The following is a 26,285-nucleotide window of genomic DNA, read 5'->3' as shown; positions in this document are numbered from 1 at the left end:
AGCGTCTCCTGCAGAGAGGAGCGTCGTCCCGGCGCTGCTGCACCTGCAGCGCCCTACGGGCCTGGCTGCCCGTCCTGTCCTGGTCGCCTCACTACACGCTGAAGTGTCTGCAGATGGACGTCCTGGCAGGCGTCACCGTCGGCCTGACGACGGTCCCGCAGGCGCTCGCTTACGCTGAAGTCGCCGGACTTCCTGTGCAGGTCAGATGCAGCTCGTAACTTCCCTTCAGATTCGACATCCTGCAGACGTCCCAGCTGGCTGCATTTCATATGTAAAGTATCTGTCACATTAAGGATTTACTAACAACATCATGAGCACAAATATGTTTTTACTTTTACAAAAGATTTAAGTTTCTTTATTTATTATTACAGCTGAAATTATTCATTTATTCACAAAATATTTTCAGAACCAAAAATGTCAAACATTTGCTTCTCAAATTCCTTTTTTTCTCCTTTGTGCTATTTTGTATTGTTGTTAATTAAATAGCTTTGGGTTTTGATTAAATATATTTGGGTTTTGATTAAATATCTTTGGGTTTTTAACTTTCAATAACATTAAAAAATTCTGGTAAATAGGTAAGAGGAGCCTTTTTACTCTTTTCTGCTGTTCTATGTGCCAAATAAGTAATGAAACAATGATAAACATTGAAGCTTTAAGACAAATAATAATATAATCATAATAATAATACTTCTCTTTGTAACGGAGACATAAAGTGAAGACAGTCTTTAATCTGACAGCATTTCTGTCCCCAGTACGGACTTTACTCCGCCTTCATGGGGGGATTCATCTACACCCTCCTGGGGACCTCTAAGGACGTGACACTGGGTCCCACGGCCATCATGTCCCTCCTGTGCTCCTCCGTTGTGGGGGGGCAGCCGCACCGAGCCGTGCTGCTCAGCCTGCTGTGTGGACTCATCCAGGCCGCGATGGCGTTACTGAGATTAGGTGAGCCGAGGTCACGTGGAAACCTTGTGACACCAGTTTGTATAAAGCTCCGATGGTTCAGAGCTGCAGAGGTCCAAACAGTCACTTCGTTTGTAACTTCAGAACTTCATCCACGCTGTTGTTCTGTTAATCGTGTGGATCTCGGCTGTATTCAGTATTTGGTGTTTGGTGTGTGTAAATCCTTCATGGCTCTGCTTGTCTTCTGCAGGTTTCCTGCTGGACTTCATCTCCTTTCCTGTAATAAAAGGCTTCACTTGTGCTGCTGCAGTAACGATCGGCTTCGGCCAGTTCAAAGTGAGTAAAACACACATGCACATACAGCAGCAAACATAATGCCTCACACATCTCTGCATATACATATATATACATATATATATACATATATACACAAAGCTGTGCCTGCACAGCAGGAAACTTTACAATTCAACTGTAAAAAGTGACTAAAATAAAAAAATAGTACATAAATATAGTACACAAACCATTCAAAACTAAATCAAATCATTTCTGCATTCAGTGTGAATTATTAGAAAGGTGGCGTTTGAACTCTGATATCAGTTTCATGGAATTCAAGTAAAAAGCTTAAAGATATTTAAAAACAGTGTTTTCATTACATAGTTGGTTCAACAGAGTTAATACAAAATATCCTCAGTAACAATATCTTTATCATAATTCTTTAAAGTAGGAGAACTTTTAATGAAGATTGGAGCTGAAATGATGAGTTGAATAATCAGTGGACAGAAAATGAACTGACAACTATTGATGATTGATTAAACTTTATTTAAAGTTCCACAGACTAAACGACTCACGAAAACAATCATTAATCTATTTAACCTAAAATATGCATTTAGGATCACGAGATCTGTCTTGAATGAGGAAATAACGTAGTGGTGGAACAAGTTCTTGTAGTGAAACTGATTATTAAGATTTGAAAGAAGAAAAAACATCTTGCTCTTAACAAACTAATGAATAATTAAAAACAGCCACAGATTTCAGCCCTAAAATGTTTTAAAGAGCATTTTTATTGCTTTGGGTGTGAAAGCACATTAACCTGGTGAATGAGAGCAGGTGTTCATGCTGTCAGCGCTGTGACGCGTTTCCTGTCTGCAGAATCTTCTGGGCCTCCAGGGCGTCCGGCAGCAGTTCTTCCTGGAGGTTTACGACACCTTCGACAAGATCCCGGAGGCCAGAACAGGTGACGTGGTCCTGGGCCTGCTGTGTCTCGCTCTGCTCATCATGTTGATGTTCATGAAGACCCGTCTGGGCTCCGACGACGACGCGCCCGCCGTCTCCCGAGCGGCCAGGAAGCTCGTGTGGGCCGTTGCTACCAGTCAGTATCTGCGTGGTGTTAAAACAATCACACAACAGCTGGTTCATTCAGGATAACTTCCATTTCTTCATGTTTCCTGTCAGTGCGTAACGCTCTGGTGGTCGTGGCTGCATGCCTCGTTGCATTTTCCTGGGACGCCTACGGTCATCACGTGTTTACCATCACTGGGAAAACTTCGCAGGGACTCCCGCCGTTCAGGCCGCCGCCCACCTCGGACACCACAGCCAACGGCACCGTCGTCTCCTTTGGAGAGATTGTGGAGGTGCGGAGAGGAAGGATGAGTCTGGAACAGGAGAAAGGCTCGAAATGATCCAGTTGCAGTTTTCACTTCTCTAAATCTGTCGTGCTCTCTGTGTTGTGTTCAGGGTTTCGGGGGAGGGCTGGCTGTGATCCCCTTCATGGGTCTGCTGGAGAGCATCGCTATCGCAAAAGCTTTTGGTAAGTGGTTTAAGCCCCCCTGCAGAAGTCCCTTAAAGTGTAGTACCCCTGAGGGCCACCAGGGGCTGGCTCCATTTCATTCTCATTCAAAGAGCATCAACTTCTCTCATTAAAGTCAGTAGATATTGTTCACAAGTCTTTCTGAAAATAATTTCATAGTTAATTAGATATTAGGCCTTAAAGAGAGGTCTGTTTGGGGGCGTGTCTGGTTTGATTGACAGTATACACCATAATGTATTTGAACTTCCTGTTCCTCCTCAGCCAGTCAGAACGACTACCGGATCGATGCCAACCAGGAGCTGCTGGCAATCGGTGTGACCAACATCATGGGCTCCTTTGTGTCCGCATATCCTGTCACTGGCAGCTTCGGGAGGTGTGTGTGTGTGTGTGTGTGTGTGTGTGTGTGTGTGTGTGTGTGTGTGTGTGTGTGTGTGTGTGTGTGTGTGTGTGTGTGTGTGTGTGCGTGCGTGCGTGTGTGTGTGTGTGTGTGTGTGAGATATTTACCTGTCATGTTTTCTCCTCACATCCAGGACAGCAGTGAACTCCCAGACCGGAGTTTGTACTCCAGCCGGAGGAATCGTCACCAGTGAGTCGAGACACTTTCATCTTTTACTGTAACTCTTCTGCCCTCTTGTGGTGAGGTGTGTTAACGTCATCTCCACTTCTCTCTGCTGTACTTCCTCCTTCCTCCACTATTGAGGTGGCAGAAGTGTGAAAGGAAACAGGCATTAAATCGTTGTCTGGAAGCAGTCTATTATATATATATATATATATATATATATATATATATATATATATATATTATATTGATGTAACTTTACCTTCACTGGCTTCCTGTTTCCTGTTTTTCACCGTGTCTCTGTGTTTTTTTTGTTTCAGGTGTGATAGTGCTGCTGTCCTTGGCCTTCCTCATGCCGGCCTTCTACTACATCCCCAAAGCTTGTCTGGCGGCTGTCATCATCTGTGCGGTAGCTCCGATGGTGGACTACCGTGTCGTGCTGCAGATGTGGAGGATACGCAGTGAGTGTCTGCATTAATATTCTATTTCCAGTCAACCTGTGGTGTTTTGGGTGGTGACGTGGACGTTGTGATGTTGCTGCGTCTCCCTCAGAGCCGGACCTGCTGCCTTTTGGTGTGACGTTCCTGATGAGTTTCTGGCAGGTGCAGTACGGCATCCTGGGAGGCGTCGCTGTTTCTGGAGCCCTGCTGCTGCACAGCGCGGCCAGACCCCAGATAAAGGTTCCACCGTCCACCTGTTACGTTCAACAGTTAGAACTAGTGATGTGCTTCAGATGAAGTGAATCGGCGCGCTGCGTTGGGACACCAGAGCTCTCTTCAGAGGAAGCTGCAGTATATTCATCAACATCCCACCTCGTGCGTCACACTTATGGTTTTGAGCCACAGCCTATTTTATATATCTTTTATTTATCTTTATTGAAATGTTACCAAATTACATGTTTCATTGAAGATAAATAGGAAATAATTTGCACCCAATCACTTGAGCCTATTTACATAATTTGGTTGCTTTCCTACTGAAAGTTACCAAGGAAAAAGGCATGCTGGGAAATGCTAATTTGTTTGTTTAATGCCTTTACTTCCTGTCATTGGTGATAACTGCCATCATGACAACAGTTCAACTATTTAGCAAGAAGCTCCTCAAACATCCCTCAATTCATGAGGGATGTTGATTTTCCAAAGATCTGATTAGCTGGATCATCCGAAAACAGAAAGATGGTTTCTGAATGATAAAATTACAAATACCACGATGTACCTTTTCATCAGTATCCTCCACCTTCAGTTGGTGTTTACAGGGAAATCTTTCCAACGCAGCAGGTTCAGACGAAGACTCATTTAAAAGGTCAAAGTTGGTCTGATCTGGTTTTTGATGTAACATTTCAATCAGAACTCCCTTCAGTGAGTGACCGAGTGACTCAGACCGATGAACATTTACTCAGTTGTACTCCATCTCACTTCTTCCACTTTGAAATCCAGGAATTCCCTCTCTGAAGTGGAATACGAGGAGGAAGCGTTTGTCCAACAAACCGTCCGACGGCCTGCTGCAGCGTGTTGAACATCAGGATGTGCTTGTGTGTGCAGGTGTCCGATCGCGGCGTGCTGCTGATGGAGTTGAGCAGCGGCCTCAGTTTTCCTGCCACGGAGTATCTCAGCCACGTCATCCACACTCAGGCCCTCCAGGGTACGTCTGATTAACGTGCGCCACCTCTTCTCCTTCGGTTGCATCTCCTGACTGGGTTTTACCGTCTGTCCCTCAGCGTCCCCCCCCCGCTCTGTGGTGCTGGACTGCCATCATGTCAGCGTCATAGATTACACGGTGATCAGCGAGCTGAGAGACCTGCTGAGGCAGTTCAAACTACGACAGGTGCAGCTGGTCTTTACTGGACTGCAGGTACGAGCTTCAGTCCTCGCATGCTTTTACTGAGTGCTGCGGCAGGATGTGTGACTGTCATTGTGTCTGTCTGTGACCTCCTCCCTCCTCCAGCCACCGGTTCTGGAGGTTCTCCTCACAGCTGACCTGCAGGGCTTCAGGTACTCTCACAGTGTGGAGGCAGCGCTGCAACTGGAGTCGGAGAACCTCCTCGATGACACTGACTGAGGAGATGTTTGACGCCGGACCACGCAGCAGCCCGTCACATGTCACCGACTGGTTTTGAGATCGGCCGTTTTGGAGCCTCGAATCTGGAATTTCTGATGTCAGCATCTTATTTTGTTTTTTTACCGTATTTGATCTGGGGAGGAGTTCTGACGGAGAACCTGAGCACACTACACCCGCCCACCTATACCAGGAACCAGACTGCACCCCAGGCATGTCAATCAAACCAGAAACACCCCCAAACATACTTTTCTTTGAAGACTTAATATGTGATAATTATGGAATTTTTTTTTTTTTAAAGGACCAGCAATTTAAATAATTGTGTATTTCCAGAGAGAAGGCTGAATGGGAGTCTATTCGAGCCAGAGTTTTTTTTTTTAAGCCAGCCACTAGTGGTCCTCAGTGGTACTGCACTTTAAGGCAATTCCCGCATTGGCTTCATTTTTCAGACCCGGAGACTACATCACTTTTTATATACAGTCAATGCGCTGGACAGAAGCAACGTTAACCAGAGACGTCTCTCGTGGGATTATTAAGCTGTTAAAGAATTTAAAAAGTTTAAACTGACTGATTTATTGACGGTGTACGGTGTCTCCCAGTGGCCACGTTAAACACCTCTTCTTCTCCAAGCAAAGAGTTGCACGAACCGTTTTATCTGTAAAACTTGACTTTAAAAATCCTTGTTGAATCTCCCAAGTTACAGCACTACGTTACGATCACACAACAACACTGGACCAGAAGTCTAATTCTGCTTTATAGAGCATTTTATATAAATGAGGAAATAATAACAAACAATAATACTGACTGTATGTATTTTTATTAACAGGTGATTCAGTCTGTTATGTTGTAGGTCTGAAGGTGAGCTGCCACCACACAGGCCACCTATCATCAGTCCTGTTATTTATTGATATGTATAAAGTTTAATGCAAAACAAATAGATTTCTCTTGTTGTTATGTTTGTAAAGAAATGGTTGCCATGGCAGAAAAAAGCTGCGTCGTTTTTAATGACCTTGATGAAATTTGTAAAAACATCACTTAAACAGTAACGAACAATAAGTCCAGATGTTGAAGCTGGTGTCTCGTGTATGAAAGTGTTTGTGCAGGTTTGATCATCTGAATCTGTCACTCATTCTTCATGCTGCTTTCTCCGATTTCAAAATAAAAGTTCATCAGGGAAACATTTCCCGATCTACGATAGTGAACATGTGAACATGTTTTTTTTTTATTACAGACTACGATCGACTGTCCGACATGAAAGCAGTCAAAACACCCCCAAAGTCCAGCGCCCTGTCCCCGTGTGTTGTGACATATTCTGCCTCATGGTGGGTTTTGGTTATCTGATCTGTAACATCAGTCATATTCTTGAATATGTCCTGACAGGTACACAAAATCCCTCCAAGACAGTGTTCAAGCTATTGCACAAACATACTTACCAGCAAAAAGTGCTGTAAAAATCTTATGAGCACAATCTTCTCACACTGAAACAAAGCAGCCAGTCAATCATTTATCCTGGTTTAGAAATGTTACGGTGAAGATATAATAAAGTGTCAAAGAATTACAGAAAATAATGAAAAGAAGGGAACAGTCAATATAATAAAAAGGAAATAAATCAAACTGGGAGAATAAGAAAGGCGAGTCCCTCTTGTGTTTTCAGTGTTTGTCCATGAACATTCAGCGTGAGCCGCTCCTCTCAAAGGAACAACTCAAAGCCATATCATTACATAAGACCACGTCCAACAGGGACATGCAGTAAATAATAATCGGCTACATGTGCTGGTTTAATTCATACATGATGACCAATGTTGAGATTCACATGATGTTAGCTGACATTAAGAATCATTTAATGCTTTCAGTGCATTTATGATGGAATGAACATAATTATGGTGGAAAGTGTATCGACATTTATTCAAGTACTTTACTTAGGTACAGTTTTGAGGTACTTGTCTTTTACTAGAGGATTTTGTTGTATTTGTTTATTGGCACTAGTATTTCAGTAAAGGAGAGTATTTCCTCCACTAATAGTACATCTTAAAACTTAGATATTAAAATAAAACATCAAAGTGGACCTCAAGATAAGACTACCAGGTCAAAGGGATGTACTCTGTCATTTCAGATGGTTATAAATGGGCTATTTTTCCAAACCTGAGATGGATTGTAACACCATAAAATACCTCGTATTGACTCAAGGTTTTGGTTTTATGACAGTTCTGTTTGAAATTGATCCTTTTTGTTTTATTTGATTAATAAGTAACTCTTTTGATGTCATAGGAATCAGTGCTGTTGGCAACTCATTTATGTTCACAATGACCTTGAAGTGTCCTTTACAAACAGAAACGGGCCTATAAATTCTCACAGTCTCACTCACTGGTAGCTTCTCTCCTTCAACCTTTTCACTGCTGGACGCTCCCTCAGTCTCTCCACGGTAAGCACAGAGATGGGAAGAATCATCAAGCTTATGCAGCATTAGGCAGCATAAAATATGTTTTTTTAAACGTGTCCTTTGTCTTTTTTTCCAGCAAGTGTGTTTGGTGGATGTGGTCCATAATGGGAGTTCCTGCGGGGTTGTTTTCACTCATACTTTTACATATTTTTACAGGAAGTACTTCAGGTAAAATCTCCTCTTATTTAGTTAAGACTACTGTATATTCACTGTGAAATTACATCTTTTGGGGTGTTTTTATGAATTTATTTGTCACATCTGGACGAGCTGTAATTATTACATGTTCACCGATAACACATGAACACACACATGAACATATTTACTTGAAATTTTCTAGGCAATTTCCAAAAATTTCTCCTTTAGTTAAATTTGGATGAACTTACACTTGATTCATATTTTGAACTGCCTCTTTCACAGATCTTAATTATATTATGTTGATTATATTTTAGATATATATTTGGAAACTAAGATTTGAAATAAAGTTCTGTGGGCCTGAGCAGAATTTAACTGCTTAACTTGCCTTTGTAATAATAATCCACCATCAGACATGTGGAGTATGGAAAGATGAAATATGTCCTTATAAATATCAGAACAGTGATACTCTTAATACTAAATTGAACATTTGTCATTTTGATGCAAGAAATGTAAATCTCACACTGTTTACTCAACTCTACAGTTTTGGTTTCTGCATAAATGTTCTCAGAATACACAAATGACCCTGAATCAGAAAGGTTTAGTTCATTTAATATCACTTGCATGTGACAGATACTCAAACGTTGCAACAGCGAGCATCAAAGTGTCGCCGTACTTTCCGCAGGGACGCTCGTTACCGGCTGTGACGCATGTCACGATGAAGCCACCTGCTTGGAGTCGCAGGAAAGAGGCGACTCCTTCGCCAGCCAGGCCGTCTCTTGTGTCTGCAAAGACGGCTTCGTAGGCGATGGTATCACCTGCTACGATACAAAACTCTGCAGTGACTCTTCGTGCTGCAGCCACGGCTACCAGTGGGCTCCAGACAGCGGCTGCGTGGACACTGACGAGTGCTCCATCCCGGACTCACCGTGCAAGACACCGAAGATCTGCCATAACACACCAGGCTCCTATGACTGCCTGGAGCCAGCTGCTGCCTCCAGAACCCGATCCGGCCAGCCTTCCCAATCTGTCCAGTACAACTGTGAGCTCACAGTTTGTCCTTTAGGCATGGACTGCATCCATTTTAACGGCACTGCCCGGTGTGCCGACCCCTGTGAGAATTACACTGCATTACATGATGACTGGCGTTCAATAAACAACCGACAGATATTGAACAAGTGTGACAGGACTCGTTCGTGGCAAGGCTGGTACCGCCTGTTCCTGCAGCGAGCCAGTGCTCATATTCCAGACAGGTGTATACCTGACTCAAGGTGTGGAACCGCCTCTACTTTGTGGGTAAAAGAACCGAATCCCACGCAGTCACACGAAATTGTAAATCGTACTGTGTGTAACTCATGGGTTAGCAATTGCTGCAATTCCAATCCATACACCATCCAAGTCAAACGCTGCTATGGAAACTTCTACGTCTACAAACTTGTGGCCCCAACTTCATGCAACCGTGCATACTGTGCAGGTATTGTTCCTTTTCAAATGTCTCAGCAGAGTAAGAGCAGATTCAGTGTTCTCATCTAATCCATTCCTTTAACTGAAGATAACTCTTGTTCTCAAATTCAACAGTTCATGAGCAAAATAATCAGCTGTTTTTACATTGTAAACAGAGGAGGACAGAGCAGATCCTGGAGTTTCTTCAACCACATCTTCTCCAAGAACACAGGATATGACTGAGACGACCACAGCAGACAGCAGCACAGCAGTGGAGGGGCAGGTCCGCCTGGCCAACGGAGGAAACAGCTCCTGCTCTGGCAGAGTGGAGGTCTACCATGCAGGGCAGTGGGGGACCGTGTGTGACGATGTCTGGGACCTGAACGATGCCAACGTGGTGTGCAGACAGCTGGGCTGTGGCAGGGCTCGATCAGCACCATCTAATGCAGCTTTTGGACAGGGCAGAGGACCCATCTGGATGGACAACGTCGCATGTTCTGGAAGGGAATCATCCATAACGGACTGCAGACATTCAGGGTTCGGGGTCCACAACTGTGTTCATAGCGAGGACGCCAGCGCTGTATGTGAATGTAAGTCTAATGTTGTTTCCTAAATGCTTTGACATGGGACAGTTGAAGTTTCCTAGTGTGATGGAGGTTCACCAAGATTCTCATCCTGGTCTCATTTAGTATTTTCTATCTCATCTCCTGTCTTTGGTTTGGATTCTGTGACCATGAATCTTTGTCTTCAGTCCAGCACCCACCATTTCTGCCCTTCACGCTGGTTTGTGGCCGTGAGAAACTGGGAATAGGACTGCAGCTGGCCGGCATGGCGTCCACTGGTTTGAACCCTTTCTCTGGAAACCTGGCTGTCCGCAACTGCTCCTGGGTCAGAGTGCATGATGACACCGTTTGGTACGAAGCGGACGCTCAGACAGGTTCCTGTGGAAACACACTGACGGTAAAGACCTGACCTCTCTCTCTCTCTCTCTCTCTCTCTCTCTCTCTCTCTCTCTCTCTCTCTCTCTCTCTCCTTCCTTCTGTAGCCCTCATACACAACTGCCTTAAATACATAATTAATATGGTCTCAGTACTAAAAATTAAAATGACTTTTCCCGGTCAGCAAACACTGGACATACTGCTGCTTCTAATACGCCCTGCCAAGCTGACATAATCATTAAACTGGCTGATAATCTACTCGCCTCTCTTTCAGACCAACCGCACACATGCCATCTACTCCAACAGTTTATTCATCTACCCAGTAGATAACTCATCCTCCACCCTTCCTACGAGTCTTCCCTTCTCCTGTGTTTATCCCCTGGACACAGACACCCGCCTGAACGTGGCTATCAGACCCTCCCTGTCGTAAGTAGCACTTTAATGAGCATAACTGGAACATCACTCACCAAATGCAGGTGTACAACAACCACCATGTGTGTAACGGTTATTTTAATATCATAATATAAGTGTGGAATTGTATTCAAGAAGTATTGTAAAGTTAATCCCTCCATCCCTCCACCAGTTTGAATCCTTGTTTATGGTTTTAAAGGACAACTGCACACGAACTGTAGAAACCTCAGGTACCTCACGGAGGATGTAGCAGGAGAAACACCAGGCACGGTCACACTTTATAGATCTTCACTGACATGAAGTCAAAAGAAGAATGTTTCCCTCCATCTTTTAGCTGCAGCTGTTGCAGGATCATCGTCGCTTCCAAAAAAACAACAGTGTCTAGAACTTTCTGGAATGATAAAGGAATATAACAACAAATATATATTTTCCTGGCAGGTTGACAGATGGCATTTCAGGTTCTGGAACAAGAGCCAGAGCCTCGATGTCTCTGTTCCGCACCTCCAACTATACGGAGACGTACCCGGCAGGCCGGGTCACCCTCCCCGTGGGCTCTCCGCTGTACGTGGGCGTCTCTGTGGAGGACACCGACCCGAGCTTTGCAGTCGTTCTGGAGAACTGTTTCGCCTCTCACTCGTCGAACCCGAATGATCCCGATCGGTACCCTCTCATCCAGAACAAGTACGTGCACCTCTCGAGCCTCAGCAGACGCTCCGTGGGACACTGAGGTGTAACAGCCCTGCTGACCTTCTCCATCCTCTCTGACAGGTGTCCCGCCGACCGCCGACAGGTGTCGCTGGCTGAGAGCGGCTCGTCCCTCCGGGCTCGTTTCTCTGCTCTGTTTTTCCTGCTGCAGGGTGAATACAGAGACGTTTACCTGCACTGCAGCCTCGGCCTGTGTAACCGCAGGACTTCCTACTGTGTTCCAGTGAGTTGAAATCTGCAGCAAACACACTCATCCATATTCAGTGCTGCTTAAACTTTGGGTTTTGATGGCACCTCTTGTCTCCCTTCCCCGTTCACCTCGAAGCAATGCACAAGCAGGACTTCTCGCTCCGTTTCCAACTCTGCCTCCGTGACGCCCATCACCGTTGGACCGATCATATGTGAGCATAAATTACAATCTGGTTTCAGGACTGATGTCTGTATTCAGTGATCAATATTTAATCAATAACTGCTGTTTCTTTTTCTTTATTTTCAGGGGACAAGTCAGCTGAGTGAGCTGGTAACATGCAACAATAATACAAACACATTATAGTTGGGATGTTGATTTGTTTTTAATTCATAACACATGAAATAATCATTTCTTTTCTATTATGTTTTATGATGAAATCCTAACAGACTTTGTAACATTGCTCCGTTTTACTGCTCTCGCAATGGTTGTAATCAAAAAAATATATAAGGAGTTGTAATAAAAATTTAAGACATCAATCAATTCTGTTTTTATTTTCAGTACAGACATGATATCATGTAGAATATTTCTATAATGTATTTTCTCTAACTCTGAGACTCCTTCAGATCTAATGCCAGACTTTAACTGTCAATCCAACGTGAGGTGTTTCAGTGTCAAAGTAAAAGCACAAAGACTGAAGGACGTGCACACGTCAACATCTGTGGAATCAGTGAACTGTTCATTTAAACACGGTGAAAGGATGATGTACTGTAACATGTATGTGGTCACACATGTCATAAATCTACAGGATGTCACCAGAATCGGTGTGTCGAGTGTCAATTGAATAGATCAAGACCACAAATGTTGCTAACAAACGCTGAGTTTGCTGCATTTAGGCTCCTGAAAACAGAATACAAGAGTAAAAGTCACCACACAGGTGATGTAAAGGCCTTAAAAACTGATCTGAAGGTAATCAGCTGGGCGTGTCTCCGGGGTAATCAGGGTTGCCCCTCCCATTGAGGATATTTCTTTTAACTTGGCAAATCAACACCCTCAGAAAGTGCCTCGTATGAGAAGTAGTGACTAATATCAATCCTGTAAGCAGTTGGACTCAATAACTTTGAGTTGAAAGCTGCAGTCTGGTGTTTATTGTGAGTGATAATTAGTTAAAGTGACGCCACCTGGAAATAAAGGAGGCCGCATGTACCTGAGGAGGATTTCCTGCTCAGGTGAGGACAACTTGATATAAAGTTCCAGAAAGGTGTGCGGATGAGTACATATTCTGTCTGACCTGCACACGTTAGATTTGTTTGTGTTAAGTTTCCACTTGTCGCTGTGTGATTATTGAACCCAGATGGCTTCAGTGTTTGGCCAGAGGAGAGTTGGAGGACACCAGGAGTCCTCAGGTTGGAGTGTTTCACCTTTAAACTTCAGAACATGGATGCTGGGAAATCCATGTCCAATTCTTTTCCCTCTTGGCATCATATTGTTGTCTTCAATTTCCCCCTTTTCCCTGTTTTTTGCTTATTTTGCTACAGCCTCCTTTCTGCTTCAGGATCCTGGCCTCAACCCTCTGAATGACCATCACAGCGACCTCTGGTGGGCGGACAGAGAGGAGCACGGAGAGCACGGGGACTCTGTCAGGGTGGGTGGAAATGACTTAAACGAGACAGATTAGTGCTTCCAACTCTGAGGAGAAACTTCTATCTTGTAGCAGCAATTTAACGAGATGGATGAGCATGTGGCCAGGCTTCAGGACATGCTGAGATGTGAGCGGGCCAAAGTAAGGTGCATGTATGTGTGACACATTACAATCTGAACACCTCCACACTTTCTCAAAAACAGCTTCCCTCTTGCCAGCGCTCCGGTCTGCAGCTGCAGTGCAACCAGCAGGAGGCCGAGCTGCGACGTCGAGAGCTGCACAGCAACAGACTGAAGGAGAGGCTGTCGCAGCTGACCGGCAGACACCGAGAGAAAGGACCCAGTGAGGCTCATCTGACATAATAATCCACACAAATGTTCCTCCCATCCTGAGATGCTTCTCTATGCAGCCATAGAGGTGCTGAACTTCCCCCCCGGAGGGAGAGGCAGAAGAGAACCACCAATCAAATCCTTCAGGCCCGATTCAAAGTGAGTCGGCTGCTGTTTTCAGGCACTTTCTGATCTTTTCACCTCTTTCTACTCTTCACTTGCTCTCTCCACCTTTTATAGACGAGAGGAGGCAACGCTACGTCTGATGCTGGAGCGCAGAGAAGCAGAGCTCAGAGAGGCGATGAAGCTGCGTCACAGCCTCACTACTTTACTCCACGCACTCCGAGTCGACATGGAGCAGGTCAGGAAGGATGGAATGAACAGCCTTTTAAACTAAGGCCAGTGGTGGTTAGTAACTGACTTCACCAAGTGAGTACATCCCAAAGGAATAATATAAAAAGGACAATTAATGGGAAAAACAATCTGAGGCAAAGTCCGTTTAGAGTAGAAGCTCTTCAAGAGAACATGTTGGCGGAAACAATGAGATTTCGCTTTCATTAACTGTGTGAGTTCGGCCATTATTAGGCCTATTTAATGCCAAATGTCTCCAGTAGATGGTAGTGATGTTCAACAGGGATAAAACATAGGCCATCCCAGAAATATGATGACTTGGTATCGCAATCTAAATTCCCAGGTAGCAGTAACCTTTGGGATACACATGAACCTACAGCTACGGAGCATCGCTGCAGTGTCACAGGAGAGTGGACTGTTGATTTGTCCCTTCTGGGCTGCTGTAGAAACATGGTGCATCTGTAGAAGGGGACTCACTCCCCATGTAGATAACAAGCGCTCCTTTTAAACACAATGATTCTTAGTTTCAGGTGATTCTACACTAAAGAAAATGTAAGCATGAATAAAATATTTCATCCCTAACACTGAATGTTCAGCCACCATCACCAAGGACTCTTTAAATCTGCCCTTGTGAACATGTACAATCCTACTGAGGAAGACTGAAGCAACAGAAAGCTCAGGAACACAGTTAAAACACTGTGTTCAGACTGTTTTGATAAAAAAGGTTCTGCTGTCTACACGACACCCGTCTCGCCTTCTATCTCAGACACTATCGGAGTCGGAGGACGCGAGCCAACGTGGAGATCAAAGGTTGGATGAAGCTGAGGAGGCGCTTGGTGAACATGTGACGGGAGGAGTTGTCCAGGGTTGGAGGCAAGTGCAGAAGAGACTGCAGGACGTCCTGTCTGGAGGTGAACGCCCTCATTTCATGCTCTCAAGAGCGATTCCTTTGAAATGTTGTCATTTTTACGAAGGCCATAGTGATCGTTACTTTCTGATTTTGCGAATGATAATGGAGAAAGTGTGGTGTGAGGAACACGCTGTGTGTGCAGGTCCGACTGCTGCTGATACCGACTACGACAAGCTGCTGGCTCAACTAGAAACTGAACTGAAAGAAAGTCAACAGCTTGTCAGATTACAACAGCAGCTGCTGCAGGTAAAACTGTCCAATGTGCACACGCACACTTTCTCACGTGAACTATAGCCGGTGTCAGACGTCCTCTCTGCGGTTTGATTGTGCAGGACAGCCTCGTAACCCCCGTCCCCTCGGAGCTGGCTGACTGCTACTTTTTGGAAGAGTGGGAGCGTCTTCAGAGGCGCCGGGCAGAGCTCCGTCACCACAGGAGGACTTTTGAAAAGGAGCGGCAGTCCTTCACTGATGCTGCCATCAGACTGAGCCACGAGGTGGGAAGAAAAGGAGGCAGAGGCTGTTTTAAAGGGTCACATGACTGACTATATATTCCAAGAGGTATTCGCTGTGTCATGGCCGCCTGTCCATCAGGCTGGACAGACCAGATTGGGCCTTTACAGTAGTTTCCTCATTCTGGCCTAAAATCAGGCTTTTACCGTGTACATTACATTGTTTGTGTCTCCAGCGCCGTGATTTTGAACAGCAGAAAGCTTCTCTGGTGAAGCAGCAGTATCTGTGTGACTCCCCTTCGTTTGTCCGAGGAGCACCGAGCAACCACCGAGGAGAGAGTGAGTGACGCTCATGTTTTAACGTGGTGAATAATCTCACTCCGGACGTCTTCAACTAAACCCGTCGTGTGCGTTTGGCTTCAGGTTTGTCAGGTTTGGGGTCCAGCAGCATGTCCGGCTGTCTTCCCATTACTCCATCATCCGGCCAGTGGGGCGTTGCTGCTGTTCCTGGGTTACATCAGGGAAGAGTTCCAACTCCCAGCACACCTGAGCTCTACTCCGCCCTCAATCTACCACACCATCGCAGGTCAGTGAAGACTCAGTTTTACAGCAGGTATTTGCACATGCAGCTTCCAGAGCATTGTGCTTTCCTGCAACCCATCACTTACTATTTACTAATTAAATAAAAGTATCTTTGTCTTGCGCTTTACGTAGCTTTCTACCCTTTTATTAAAGTGCTGCTAATATTGAAGTTAACTTGGATTTGATGTTTCTCTCCGTTCTTGCTGCTTCCACTTCGCTGGTTCCTCTCGTTTCTTCTAGATCCAGAGACGCTGATATGTGGGAAGGTGGAGCCGACCGGATCCTCCACACACCCCCGGATTCATATTTGGACTGGTCACTTTAGTTCAGTTTTGATGAGTGACATGCACATTGTACCTTATTTCTACTTTTTAGAAAATAATGAATAAAGACATGATATTTTTACCTTGCCGTGTTCTTTTCTCCATGTGGACGCGGTGCTGTTGACTCATGGAAACAGGAAGCTGTGTAAAGACTTTGTTCTGCCTCTATCGGTCAGTTGAGGTCGACAGGAAATTAAGATTTTCTTTAAGCCTCGAGTTCACGAGTTGTGATGTGTTTACTGACGTTTACAGAAAGGTCAGAGGTCATGGAGGTTCATTTTTTGTTGGAATATATTGTAGTTTTAGTCACCAGAGTTTGTCTTCATAACTTGGATAACAGCCTACGACTGAGGAACATGTTGACCCTCTTTTCCTTCAGTCTTTGCATTTCCTACATTACGTTAGCCTCTGTATCTTCTAGACGCCGTCCACGTTGCTGTTACCTAGCAACGGTGTTTTTACGACGTAACCACTTGAACGCCGAGCATACTGTGCGCACCGACGTCTGTAACCACGAGCCATTTGAACGCAGCACGGCTCAACGTCAGCCGGCTGATGATCCTCTTCATCGACAGGCTCGTTGAGCCTCCTCCTCCTCTACACTTTCACATCTTCTTTCATCGTGTCATTATTTTAATAAAGTATGACAACATTATGATCATATAAATGGGCATTGTACTGGGACAAGCAGGTTTCTGTGATACACATATTCTGCTCCACATATTGAAGCATTTTGTCCCAGTTTAAATCACATTAAATTAGATCTGCCCCCCCTCCCCTTTCCCCCCCTTCCTTTATCTCCATAAACAAATCATTTAAGCAAGACTTGAATATTAGAAAGAATTGCTAAAATGAGATGAAACAAGGTGGCTCTTAAAGGGCTCATGTCACGGTGCATGACAGGATATGGCACCATCCAACTTTTGATTGGAGGAAACCAAGTGACTTGCACGTGCTGTGCATGAGGTCACATGATTGACTGCATCGCGTGCCATTGATCAACACTCAATTGAGAGGTGATCAACAAGGTGAGTTGGCCCTGTTCCAGCACGCCTCCAACTCAGTGCAAGCAACTGTGATTGGTTGTTCCGCTGTCAGTCAACTGCTTGCTGACCTATCGGTGACCCGAACACCTCGCCTTCACCTTCCCACGTGCAGCTTCACAGTTCAGCTCCACCTCTTTGTTAGTTAGTCTTTGCTCATTTGAATTAGTTCAGCTTCCAAACGACGTCGTGGTTTCTTGTTCGGTCCTTAACATCTTTTTTTTCACAAAGTCAGCAACTCTTCATCTGGCTGAGGGGAGACTGACGGACAGGGAACACAAGCTAGAATGAACGGCTTGGTTTGGGGACTCTTCCATCACCTGCCGCGCATCATGGGGTCCGAAAACCAAAGTTTCCAGCCCTGGAGAGACTACATGGGACTGTCGGACACCATCAGAGAGATCCAGTGCTGGAACACCGAGTCCTCCCTGCCAGCGTCCAGAGCTGCGCACTCGGTGGTGGACAGCCTGAGTCTGGTTCTGGATTCTGCCGGCATCGACACACCCGGAGAACGTGACCTCGGCGCACCGGACTCCTCCCGTGGATGTAGATCACCAGATGACTCTGCTCACCCAGCTAATGGTTTGCGGTTCCCACCAGACTTCTGTGGTGCTGCTTCAACACACACATTGGATCTGAAGCTCGTGCCAAAACCGAGTGGTTCCCGCGGGCCCAAAGACCGCAAGAAGATGTCCGGTTTAAGAACTCCTCCAGCTTCACCTGCAGCTCCTGGGCGCGTGTTCTGCAGTTTCTGCAAGCACAACGGGGAGTCCGAGCTGGTGTACGGATCCCACCGGCTGAAGAACCAGGCAGGAGACATTCTGTGTCCCTACCTGCGCCAGTACGTGTGTCCTCTGTGCGGCGCCACGGGGGCCAAAGCGCACACCAAGCGTTTCTGTCCCCAGGTGGACAGCGCGTACACCTCCGTGTACGCCAGGTCACACCGCTGAACGGGCTGCAGGACAGAACACGCGACACCGGAGGCACCTTTCAGTTAATGCTTGCTGTGTGCATTTTTATTCTGTTTATTTTGCACGAGTGTTGTTTTGCTTTTGTGTGTTTTTGTTGTTGGATTTTAATTTGCATGCTTTGGCACGTGTGCTGTGTATTTATGATTCTGGTTACATCATGGCCTCCTTGTCTTATTGGTTCGACCGTGTATTTAGTTGCTGTCCGGAGGTTGGAGGTCACTAACACACTCTGAACACACCAGCAGCTGTCGCTGTGTGCACCAGAGCAGCAATCACCTCATTTGTAACTTTTAAGAAAACAGTACAGATGTTGTTTGTTTGTCTTATTACATTATATTTGTTATTTATTTTTTTATATAGTGAAGATTACAGTTTCACATTATTAATATGAAAGAGCGTTTACCGGCAGGCTCATGACCTCCTTGTCAAAGATTGGATTGAGAACATCTCTAATGAGTCAAACTTCCTTGGTGTTGATGTCACGTTGGATTTATCCGTCAGATGAAGAAAAACAAATTGAACCTCGTGTGCATGAAAAAGTATATTTTTGAACTGTGTTACAGACTTTAAATCATGCCTGGCTTGCAGAGTTGTCACTCTCAAAAGACCATGTTGAATTAATATCTGGGGACATTTTTAACATACACTGGACTCCATTGGTTCTCCCTCCATCAGGAGACTCGTTCAACAAATGGCCTTTTTTTTGTTTTGTTTTATGTGTTCTGAAAATGTCTATATATCAGTATTTATGTACATGCATGTGTACTTACCAACATCCATGTTTATTCTTTTTATGTTTGCTTGTGAATTATCTTGAAATAAATCAAGACTTTGTGTTCAGATGTTTTATCTTTTATTTAGTTGCTGACGTTCACCTCACAATACATTGATAGATATTTTATTGAAGGTACGATCAAACTGTTAGACGTTAAATAAGCATAACCCCTGTGTGGTTGAAGGTAATAGTTTCTGTATTTCTGCATACAAATATACTGTTTATTCAGGAAAACGAACCAATATTACATATGTGAGTGACAAACATGGATGGAGCGCTAGGATTAGTAGTTTGAAGATGAAATTAAAGTCAGGTGTTTTCAGTCAGTGGGACGACAATCAGGTGTGAGAATGCAGCCAGGTGGCTTTATTTAAAGAACAGATCTGGACTGAAGTCTCATTATCACAACGTGTTTGAGGAAGTGAATCGGCACAAACACAGGAGAGTTCTGAGAATATCGGAAAAAGAAATGTTGATGCTCTTCAGCCTGGAAAAGGTTACAGAACCATCTCTAAAGAGTTTGGACTCCACCAATACACAGACACACAGATTCCTCCTGCAAGCGAGGAGAAAGACACGTCTCCAAAAATAACCTCTTCAGTTGGTTTAAGATCACGTACTCAAGCCAGATTGTTATTGGAAAAATGTTTTGGTGAATGAATGTGACTAAAACAGAACTTTTTGGTTTCAAAGAGAAGTGAAACTTTGCATTGAAGCATCCTCTCTGTGATGTGATATCATGGTTCGGGTCGGTTTTGTTGCATCTGGGCCAGAACAGCTTGACTGCCAGACTGTTGCGCGCATCTAGTTTCCTGATTATAGTCTGGAAATCCTGTTTGAATCTACAGGACGGACCAATCAGGGAACAGTGTGGGTGATGTGTAATGTCACACATGTAATACAGGATCATCTTCCTTAATAGATAAATTGCCAAGCATAATATTTTTGTCTCATTTGTTTAATCGTGTTCTCTTTTCCTACTTTTAGAACTTGTGTTTAAATCTGATGATGCTTTAGTTGATATTTATGCAGAAATATAAAAAAAACTAAAGGGGTTAAAATTTTTCCAGCACTAGTGGGAGAGGTAAGAAAAAAAAAAAAAAAGTTCTGATACACAAATCTGTTTCCAGCTTTTGGACTTTTCTTCTGGTCTTTGATTTGTTTGCGGTAGATATTGTAACCGTTGAACATTTACTGAAATGAAACCACGTGAGAAGTCTTAAAGGAAAAATCTCTCTGGTGGAGCTGTTAACAACATATAGACATCAGAAATGTGACCCTGATGGCACACTGAATTTTATAAGATGTCAGAAGCCAAAAACATTGGAAACCACTCGTTTGATCTGAAACAATGTGTTGTATTTTAAAATATTGTGTGAAATATTCATCTGAAAAGTAACTAAAGCTGTCAGTCAAATGTAGTGGAGTAGAAAGTACAATATTTCCCTTTGATGTAGTGGATTGAAAGTATAAAGTGGTATCAAATGGTATTTGATACCAAAGTAAAGTATGAGTGCATCAAAATTGCTTCTATGGCAGAATTTATATTTTATTCAGAGTGCCATCAAACTGGTCTCAGTTAAATAAGGAGGTGAATAAGCCCTGAGCTGTGGCTGAAGGTCACACGATCCTCCATTGCTCTCTAGGAAACTCATAATAATGGTCAGTGTATGCAGGGGCGCGGCTTTCGCTGTACCTTTTGATTGACAGGACTACAGCCCAATAGAATGGCCTTGCAGCAAAGAAGGGGCGGGGCCCGGAGTGAGTGAAGTTTCCCACTCGGTTCAGTCTTTTCAGAGCAGTTGGGCTTAATTTCCGCTTCGTGTTGGCCGTGAACAGAAAGCAGCCGCCGTCATGTCCAACAACAACGCCAGCAACAACTTAATCATCGCTCAGAGGGCCGTGAAGCAGCTGCGGTTAGAGGCCAGTATCCGGAGGATCAAGGTACGAACCCCCCAGCGCAGACACACAAACACGGAAGAGCGAGCTGTCCTGCTGCTGAATGGCGGAGACACAGCAGACATGGACATTCAACTCTGTCCAACAAAGTCCACTGGAGGCACGGAAAGCGGTTTCTGGTCGACAAGCGAACACGTTTCTTTCCAAGTTTGAAGGCTGTCAGTTGGTTTGAGGAACTCATTAGTTTGTAAAAGTGAAACCTTGTTCTGTTGGTTGTCTGAAGGATGAAGGTGAATCAGTCTAAAGGCAGCGGTCGCGTGTTGCGACGGTACTTGCAAATATTATGCAAAAAAAGCTCCAGTTAGTCTGTTGTAGTCAAACCACGACGTCACAGCTGCTCTGCATGTGATTGGCTGTTTCTGTTTTCTCGCACCTGCAGACATTAAAGGGCTCACCTGGATGCTGGAGCCCGACTGATGCTGGTTTATACAGTACCCTACCTGTTGGGTGGAGGTCCCCATGGTGCTCTGATGCTGGTTTATACAGTGCCCTACCTGTTGGGTGGAGGTCCCCATGGTGCTCTGATGCTGGTTTATATAGTGCCCTACCTGTTGGGTGGAGGTCCCCATGGTGCTCTGATGCTGGTTTATATAGTGCCCTACCTGTTGGGTGGAGGTCCCCATGGTGCTCTGATGCTGGTTTATATAGTGCCCTACCTGTTGGGTGGAGGTCCCCATGGTGCTCTGATGCTGGTTTATATAGTGCCCTACCTGTTGGGTGGAGGTCCCCATGGTGCTCTGATGCTGGTTTATATAGTGCCCTACCTGTTGGGTGGAGGTCCCCATGGTGCTCTGATGCTGGTTTATATAGTGCCCTACCTGTTGGGTGGAGGTCCCCATGGTGCTCTGATGCTGGTTTATATAGTGCCCTACCTGTTGGGTGGAGGTCCCCATGGTGCTCTGATGCTGGTTTATATAGTGCCCTACCTGTTGGGTGGAGGTCCCCATGGTGTTCTGATGCTGGTTTATATAGTGCCCTACCTGTTGGGTGGAGGTCCCCATGGTGCTCTGATGCTGGTTTATATAGTGCCCTACCTGTTGGGTGGAGGTCCCCATGGTGCTCTGATGCTGGTTTATATAGTGCCCTACCTGTTGGGTGGAGGTCCCCATGGTGCTCTGATGCTGGTTTATATAGTGCCCTACCTGTTGGGTGGAGGTCCCCATGGTGCTCTGATGCTGGTTTATATAGTGCCCTACCTGTTGGGTGGAGGTCCCCATGGTGCTCTGATGCTGGTTTATATAGTGCCCTACCTGTTGGGTGGAGGTCCCCATGGTGCTCTGATGCTGGTTTATATAGTGCCCTACCTGTTGGGTGGAGGTCCCCATGGTGCTCTGATGCTGGTTTATATAGTGCCCTACCTGTTGGGTGGAGGTCCCCATGGTGCTCTGATGCTGGTTTATATAGTGCCCTACCTGTTGGGTGGAGGTCCCCATGGTGCTCTGATGCTGGTTTATACTGGTTTAGTGCCCTACCTGTTGGGTGGAGGTCCCCATGGTGCTCTGATGCTGGTTTATATAGTGCCCTACCTGTTGGGTGGAGGTCCCCATGGTGCTCTGATGCTGGTTTATATAGTGCCCTACCTGTTGGGTGGAGGTCCCCATGGTGCTCTGATGCTGCACATCGTGGCCCAACGCCGTGTTAAGACCCTTGATGTTGTTTTTTGCTGTAACGTGTCCGTCACCTGTGCAGGTGTCCCAGGCTGCTGCTGATCTGAGAAACTTCTGCATGCAGAATGCCTCCAAGGACCCTCTCCTCATGGGGGTGCCCTCCAGCGATAATCCTTTCAGACCCCCAAAGTCCTGCTCCCTGTTCTGAGGTAGGTCTGCTCTTTGTTTTTATTGAGGACTTTTTGTGCAAGCAGCTTATTACGACCCACAGTTACGACAATTGGGTGTCTTGGGTGTCTCATCATTAAATGACCTTTGACCTCACATTAAATCGGTACGGACACGATGCCTTCAGGTCCGATAGGATGCTTTATTGTGGCTGCCGTGTGAGCTGGAGAATAGACGCGTTTATTTTCCTTCATTTAAAGGAGGCAGGTTGGGTGAATAGTTGTTTACAACAGTGTTTGTTTTACTGTTGCTATGGCGACAACGGTTTACTTTAAGGAAGTAGTAACCTTTAATGCACAACATGTGTCAAGTGATAATTTTAACCCAAACCGGTACCTCTCCCTGAGGGGCTCTAGTTTCAGAGGCCCACCCGTGGGCCGTGTTTGAAGGTGTGAACGAACCTCTGACACGGTCGTGATGGTCGGAGAGTTTATCGACTTAATTACACCCATGAACACTAAAGTCCTTCCAGTGGAACTTTACAACATTATACAGAGAAACCCAACAATACAACAATTCCTGTGTTTGAATCACTTGTGATGGGAATTTCTTCACATTCTATTGGTCATAAAACATATTTGGCTAATAAAGGCTCAATTTGATTTAAAGACTGTAAGTTCCAATATCTGCGTTGGTGGCTTTGGTCAAAGGGCCTCTTTAACTTCGATTAGTAAACCGAGACTGGGTGTCAGAACAAAGCAGCTCTGTGTTGAGTTGTACTTTCTAAACAGGAACTCTTCCATCGTCCAAACTACTTACTGTTAGTTCATTGAATATGATGTGGAAGTGCTCCTGTGATAAAGTTCAGACCTGTTTCTCTGTAACAGTGAAGCTCTTCACCCACACAGTGACTCTGATGAGAGCTCACATGAGGTTAAAGATGAGGAGAAGCCGTCAGATAGAAGAAGGGTTGTTTTTCACAGCAGATATATTAAATATACTCCGACATTCAAACATCTTCAACGAGTTTTAAAACTGTTTTCAGCTTGGATTCCTTTGTTTCTGTTTTTCTGTCCACAGCAGAAGGAAACGCGGAGGATTTCACAATTTGTCCGTCGAAGGCTTTCTTCTCTTCTCATTCGCTCTACATCTATCAGCTGCTCCTCCCAGGATGATGCACATGGGGCTGATGGGTTGGGGGGGGGGCCACTTATTTGCCAAAACTAACGGTATCATAACTCCCATCTGTTACATCAGCGCAGGGCCAAACTCACAATCTGTTCTTGACACTAACTCCACTAATAATGAAGCCCTTCTTGGTTCCCTGGTTCTTCAGTCAGTGAGGTTCTAATAATGAAGCCCTTCTTGGTTCCCTGGTTCTTCAGTCAGTGAGGTTCTAATAATGAAGCCCTTCTTGGTTCCCTGGTTCTTCAGTCAGTGAGGTTCTAATAATGAAGCCCTTCTTGGTTCCCTGGTTCTTCAGTCAGTGAGGTTCTAATAATGAAGCCCTTCTTGGTTCCCTGGTTCTTCAGTCAGTGAGGTTCTAATAATGAAGCCCTTCTTGGTTCCCTGGTTCTTCAGTCAGTGAGGTTCTAATAATGAAGCCCTTCTTGGTTCCCTGGTTCTTCAGTCAGTGAGGTTCTAATAATGAAGCCCTTCTTGGTTCCCTGGTTCTTCAGTCAGTGAGGTTCTAATAATGAAGCCCTTCTTGGTTCCCTGGTTCTTCAGTCAGTGAGGTTCTAATAATGAAGCCCTTCTTGGTTCCCTGGTTCTTCAGTCAGTGAAGTTCAGCCCACATTCATGAAAACTGAAAGTACAACTTCCTCTTGTGATTCAGGTGGCAGGTGGAAGAGCAATCAAACTTTATTTTAAACAGCTGCTGTTTAAGAATAGGAACATTTGATCTTATTTTTCATATTGTGTGTGAACACAAACCAAAGGTTGAAGTGTTTGTGGCCAACAGACAGTTTGTTCGCTGTCTAGCTGAACTGATGCCGTTTTAAACGACTCGTATGTTCTCTGATCTGAACAACACGGTACAGACTTCTACCTGCCAGGTCACTTGTGGGATTCACGTCCTCTCTTTGTATATATTTAACAGCCTGTTAAGGGTCATTTTATTAGCCTATATATGTTCCTGTCTTTTAATAATAAAAAAAGAGGCCTTACACTATTTGATAGTGCCAGGAAATTTAATATAAATCACAGAAGTGTCCAAATCTCTGAAATCCTTCAGTGTTTGTTTGAATCGTGCTGCAGTGACTTGTTGCATTAATCAACCAAAACCTTCACTACTGTAAGCCTGTATCTTTATCACTTTGCTACTGTGGGCGGTATTTTGAAAATTAAACTACTTTTTCAGACAGATGAAATGCTGATTTTTATTTTTTTTTTAATTATTAATTTTTTTAATATCAATCCTTCTAAAAACAACATTCCAGCTCTAAAAACACCGAAAACGACTGTGAATGAGTTTGTGTGCTAAAAGTTATAACGATCTAAACGGTGTTCATTTTATGTCATCACTCTATTTGTGAAATCATTTGACAGACTATAAGCCAGCTGTGTGCTGATTCCTCTCTGGATCTTAATAATCTTCTGATTACTGACTGAACAAACAACATGCAGCTTCATTTGGGAAGAACCGAAACAACGAAGTAACCAAACTGAACATTGGAGCTGATGTTGATGCCAGAAGTGTGAAAAAGGAGTGAAATATTGAAATGTTTCTAAAAGATGGCGTCTTTACCCATGAACCCTCGGGGCAACGGTGAGATCAGGATGACGGGAACGTGAAATGAATCCTCAACATGTGGAGCTCCTTGAAGCTTTGGAGGTGCGACGCAGGTTCTCCAGCTCTCGGTGAGCCGCCATCACCTTTCGACTAGAAGAAGGATGCAGATTAAATCCTGACTTGGTTTTCTGAGCAGTGCAGTGCTTTTCTACCAGATTTTAAGATGACAAGATGAACAGAGGGTGAAGACGTTGAGAGACAGTGGAGGAAACTAAAGGTTATAATAGAAGAAACGAAGCGCTTCATATTTTCTGTACTTCTCGACGTACAGCTGAGTTTCATTGAGGTGAATTTATAAATCTCTTCTTCTTTTGCTGAACTGTTGTTAATCCAAACTTCATTCAAACATTTTGTCACCGTTTCTCTCACACTTGCTTATTTTTCTCTCACTGATTTGTCAAATTTGTGGATCTATGGAGGGGAAATAGTATTTTGATTACTACCAACTCACAACATGTCAGATCGATTTAATCTACATCAGATCTTAAACTTTCAGGGTTTGATCGGACGAGATGGACAGCTGACAGATCTGACTCCAGCCAATAGAAGCAGAGGTGGGTGGGGTGGGGGGGGGGGATGAAACTGACCAATGGTAGTAAAAGTCAAACGTTCAGCTGCGGGAGGGAAGAGGTGGAAGAGGAAGTGATGAAATAACAAGAAACAGTGGATGAAAATAAATGAAACTAACTTCAGAGAGGAGATTTCTCTGATGAGCCCGCAGACCAGATCTGAGGCGTCTTCACGGCCGTCTGAGGAACCAGGATCTTCCTCCCTCAGCTCCTCCTCCTCCTCCTCACTGGAAGGA

At 44.7% G+C, this 26,285-nt stretch overlaps 5 protein-coding genes and 1 long non-coding RNA gene across 6 annotated transcripts in view; 5 read left to right on the top strand and 1 right to left on the bottom strand.

The window, feature by feature from the left end:
• slc26a11 (solute carrier family 26 member 11) overlaps nt 1-5,343 on the top strand; it is a 6,393-nt gene extending 1,050 nt beyond the window's left edge. The window contains exons 3-15 of the mRNA XM_069720549.1: nt 1-200; nt 753-945; nt 1,154-1,239; nt 2,053-2,272; nt 2,356-2,534; nt 2,638-2,710; nt 2,972-3,083; nt 3,241-3,296; nt 3,590-3,730; nt 3,822-3,949; nt 4,808-4,907; nt 4,984-5,117; nt 5,211-5,343. The exon at nt 1-200 is cut by the window's left edge and continues 17 nt beyond it. Coding sequence (XP_069576650.1) covers nt 1-200; nt 753-945; nt 1,154-1,239; nt 2,053-2,272; nt 2,356-2,534; nt 2,638-2,710; nt 2,972-3,083; nt 3,241-3,296; nt 3,590-3,730; nt 3,822-3,949; nt 4,808-4,907; nt 4,984-5,117; nt 5,211-5,324 — 1,736 coding nt within the window. The 3' untranslated portion in view covers nt 5,325-5,343. The remainder of the gene's footprint in view (nt 201-752; nt 946-1,153; nt 1,240-2,052; nt 2,273-2,355; nt 2,535-2,637; nt 2,711-2,971; nt 3,084-3,240; nt 3,297-3,589; nt 3,731-3,821; nt 3,950-4,807; nt 4,908-4,983; nt 5,118-5,210) is intronic.
• Nucleotides 5,344-8,473: 3,130 nt separating this feature from the next.
• On the top strand, nt 8,474-12,098 carry LOC138633991 (uromodulin-like). Its single transcript, XM_069720555.1, has 9 exons — nt 8,474-8,492; nt 8,579-9,367; nt 9,513-9,926; nt 10,088-10,296; nt 10,549-10,700; nt 11,124-11,366; nt 11,454-11,613; nt 11,716-11,791; nt 11,887-12,098. Exons 1-9 carry the CDS (start codon nt 8,474-8,476, stop codon nt 11,904-11,906), a joined length of 2,082 nt encoding a protein of 693 aa, XP_069576656.1. The 3' UTR covers nt 11,907-12,098.
• A 1,463-nt stretch (nt 12,099-13,561) lies between these two features.
• LOC138633990 (afadin- and alpha-actinin-binding protein B) lies at nt 13,562-16,165 on the top strand. Its single transcript, XM_069720554.1, has 8 exons — nt 13,562-13,707; nt 13,789-13,909; nt 14,666-14,810; nt 14,952-15,055; nt 15,142-15,303; nt 15,495-15,597; nt 15,682-15,844; nt 16,081-16,165. Exons 1-8 carry the CDS (start codon nt 13,613-13,615, stop codon nt 16,163-16,165), a joined length of 978 nt encoding a protein of 325 aa, XP_069576655.1. The 5' UTR covers nt 13,562-13,612.
• Nucleotides 16,166-17,493: 1,328 nt separating this feature from the next.
• Nucleotides 17,494-18,156, top strand: nanos3 (nanos homolog 3). Its single transcript, XM_069720548.1, has one exon. It carries the CDS (start codon nt 17,494-17,496, stop codon nt 18,154-18,156), a length of 663 nt encoding a protein of 220 aa, XP_069576649.1.
• A 2,569-nt stretch (nt 18,157-20,725) lies between these two features.
• On the top strand, nt 20,726-25,058 carry LOC138633980 (guanine nucleotide-binding protein G(I)/G(S)/G(O) subunit gamma-10). The gene is made up of 3 exons (XM_069720544.1): nt 20,726-20,896; nt 22,601-22,727; nt 23,767-25,058. Exons 1-2 carry the CDS (start codon nt 20,807-20,809, stop codon nt 22,724-22,726), a joined length of 216 nt encoding a protein of 71 aa, XP_069576645.1. The 5' UTR covers nt 20,726-20,806; the 3' UTR covers nt 22,727; nt 23,767-25,058.
• LOC138633981 (uncharacterized) lies at nt 24,633-26,256 on the bottom strand. Its single transcript, XR_011311928.1, has 2 exons — nt 26,169-26,256; nt 24,633-25,570 (listed from the first exon to the last, which is right to left on the bottom strand). It is a non-coding gene; the product is annotated as an uncharacterized lncRNA (long non-coding RNA).
• Nucleotides 26,257-26,285: the final 29 nt, after the last annotated feature.

The sequence above is a fragment of the Brachyistius frenatus genome, unplaced genomic scaffold, assembly GCF_029030835.1.
Source record: "Brachyistius frenatus isolate BFR_SWC_R1_liver_20210118 unplaced genomic scaffold, ASM2903083v1 Contig_243, whole genome shotgun sequence".
NCBI classification, from domain to species: domain Eukaryota; kingdom Metazoa; phylum Chordata; class Actinopteri; family Embiotocidae; genus Brachyistius; species Brachyistius frenatus.
This window is presented reverse-complemented; position numbering and strand designations above follow the sequence as displayed.

Bases quoted from the DNA above. Each gene is read 5' to 3' on its own strand.
- LOC138633990 (XM_069720554.1), top strand. From the start codon at position 13,613: ATGCTTCTCTATGCAGCCATAGAGGTGCTGAACTTCCCCCCCGGAGGG. The intron at 15,056-15,141 runs GTAAAACTGTCC...TTGATTGTGCAG, and splicing joins TACAACAGCAGCTGCTGCAG to GACAGCCTCGTAACCCCCGT. The intron at 15,304-15,494 runs GTGGGAAGAAAA...TTGTGTCTCCAG, and splicing joins CCATCAGACTGAGCCACGAG to CGCCGTGATTTTGAACAGCA.
- LOC138633980 (XM_069720544.1), top strand. From the start codon at position 20,807: ATGTCCAACAACAACGCCAGCAACAACTTAATCATCGCTCAGAGGGCC. The intron at 20,897-22,600 runs GTACGAACCCCC...TCACCTGTGCAG, and splicing joins CCAGTATCCGGAGGATCAAG to GTGTCCCAGGCTGCTGCTGA.
- LOC138633991 (XM_069720555.1), top strand. The intron at 9,368-9,512 runs GTATTGTTCCTT...CATTGTAAACAG, and splicing joins CAACCGTGCATACTGTGCAG to AGGAGGACAGAGCAGATCCT. The intron at 11,614-11,715 runs GTGAGTTGAAAT...TTCACCTCGAAG, and splicing joins GGACTTCCTACTGTGTTCCA to CAATGCACAAGCAGGACTTC.
- nanos3 (XM_069720548.1), top strand. From the start codon at position 17,494: ATGAACGGCTTGGTTTGGGGACTCTTCCATCACCTGCCGCGCATCATG.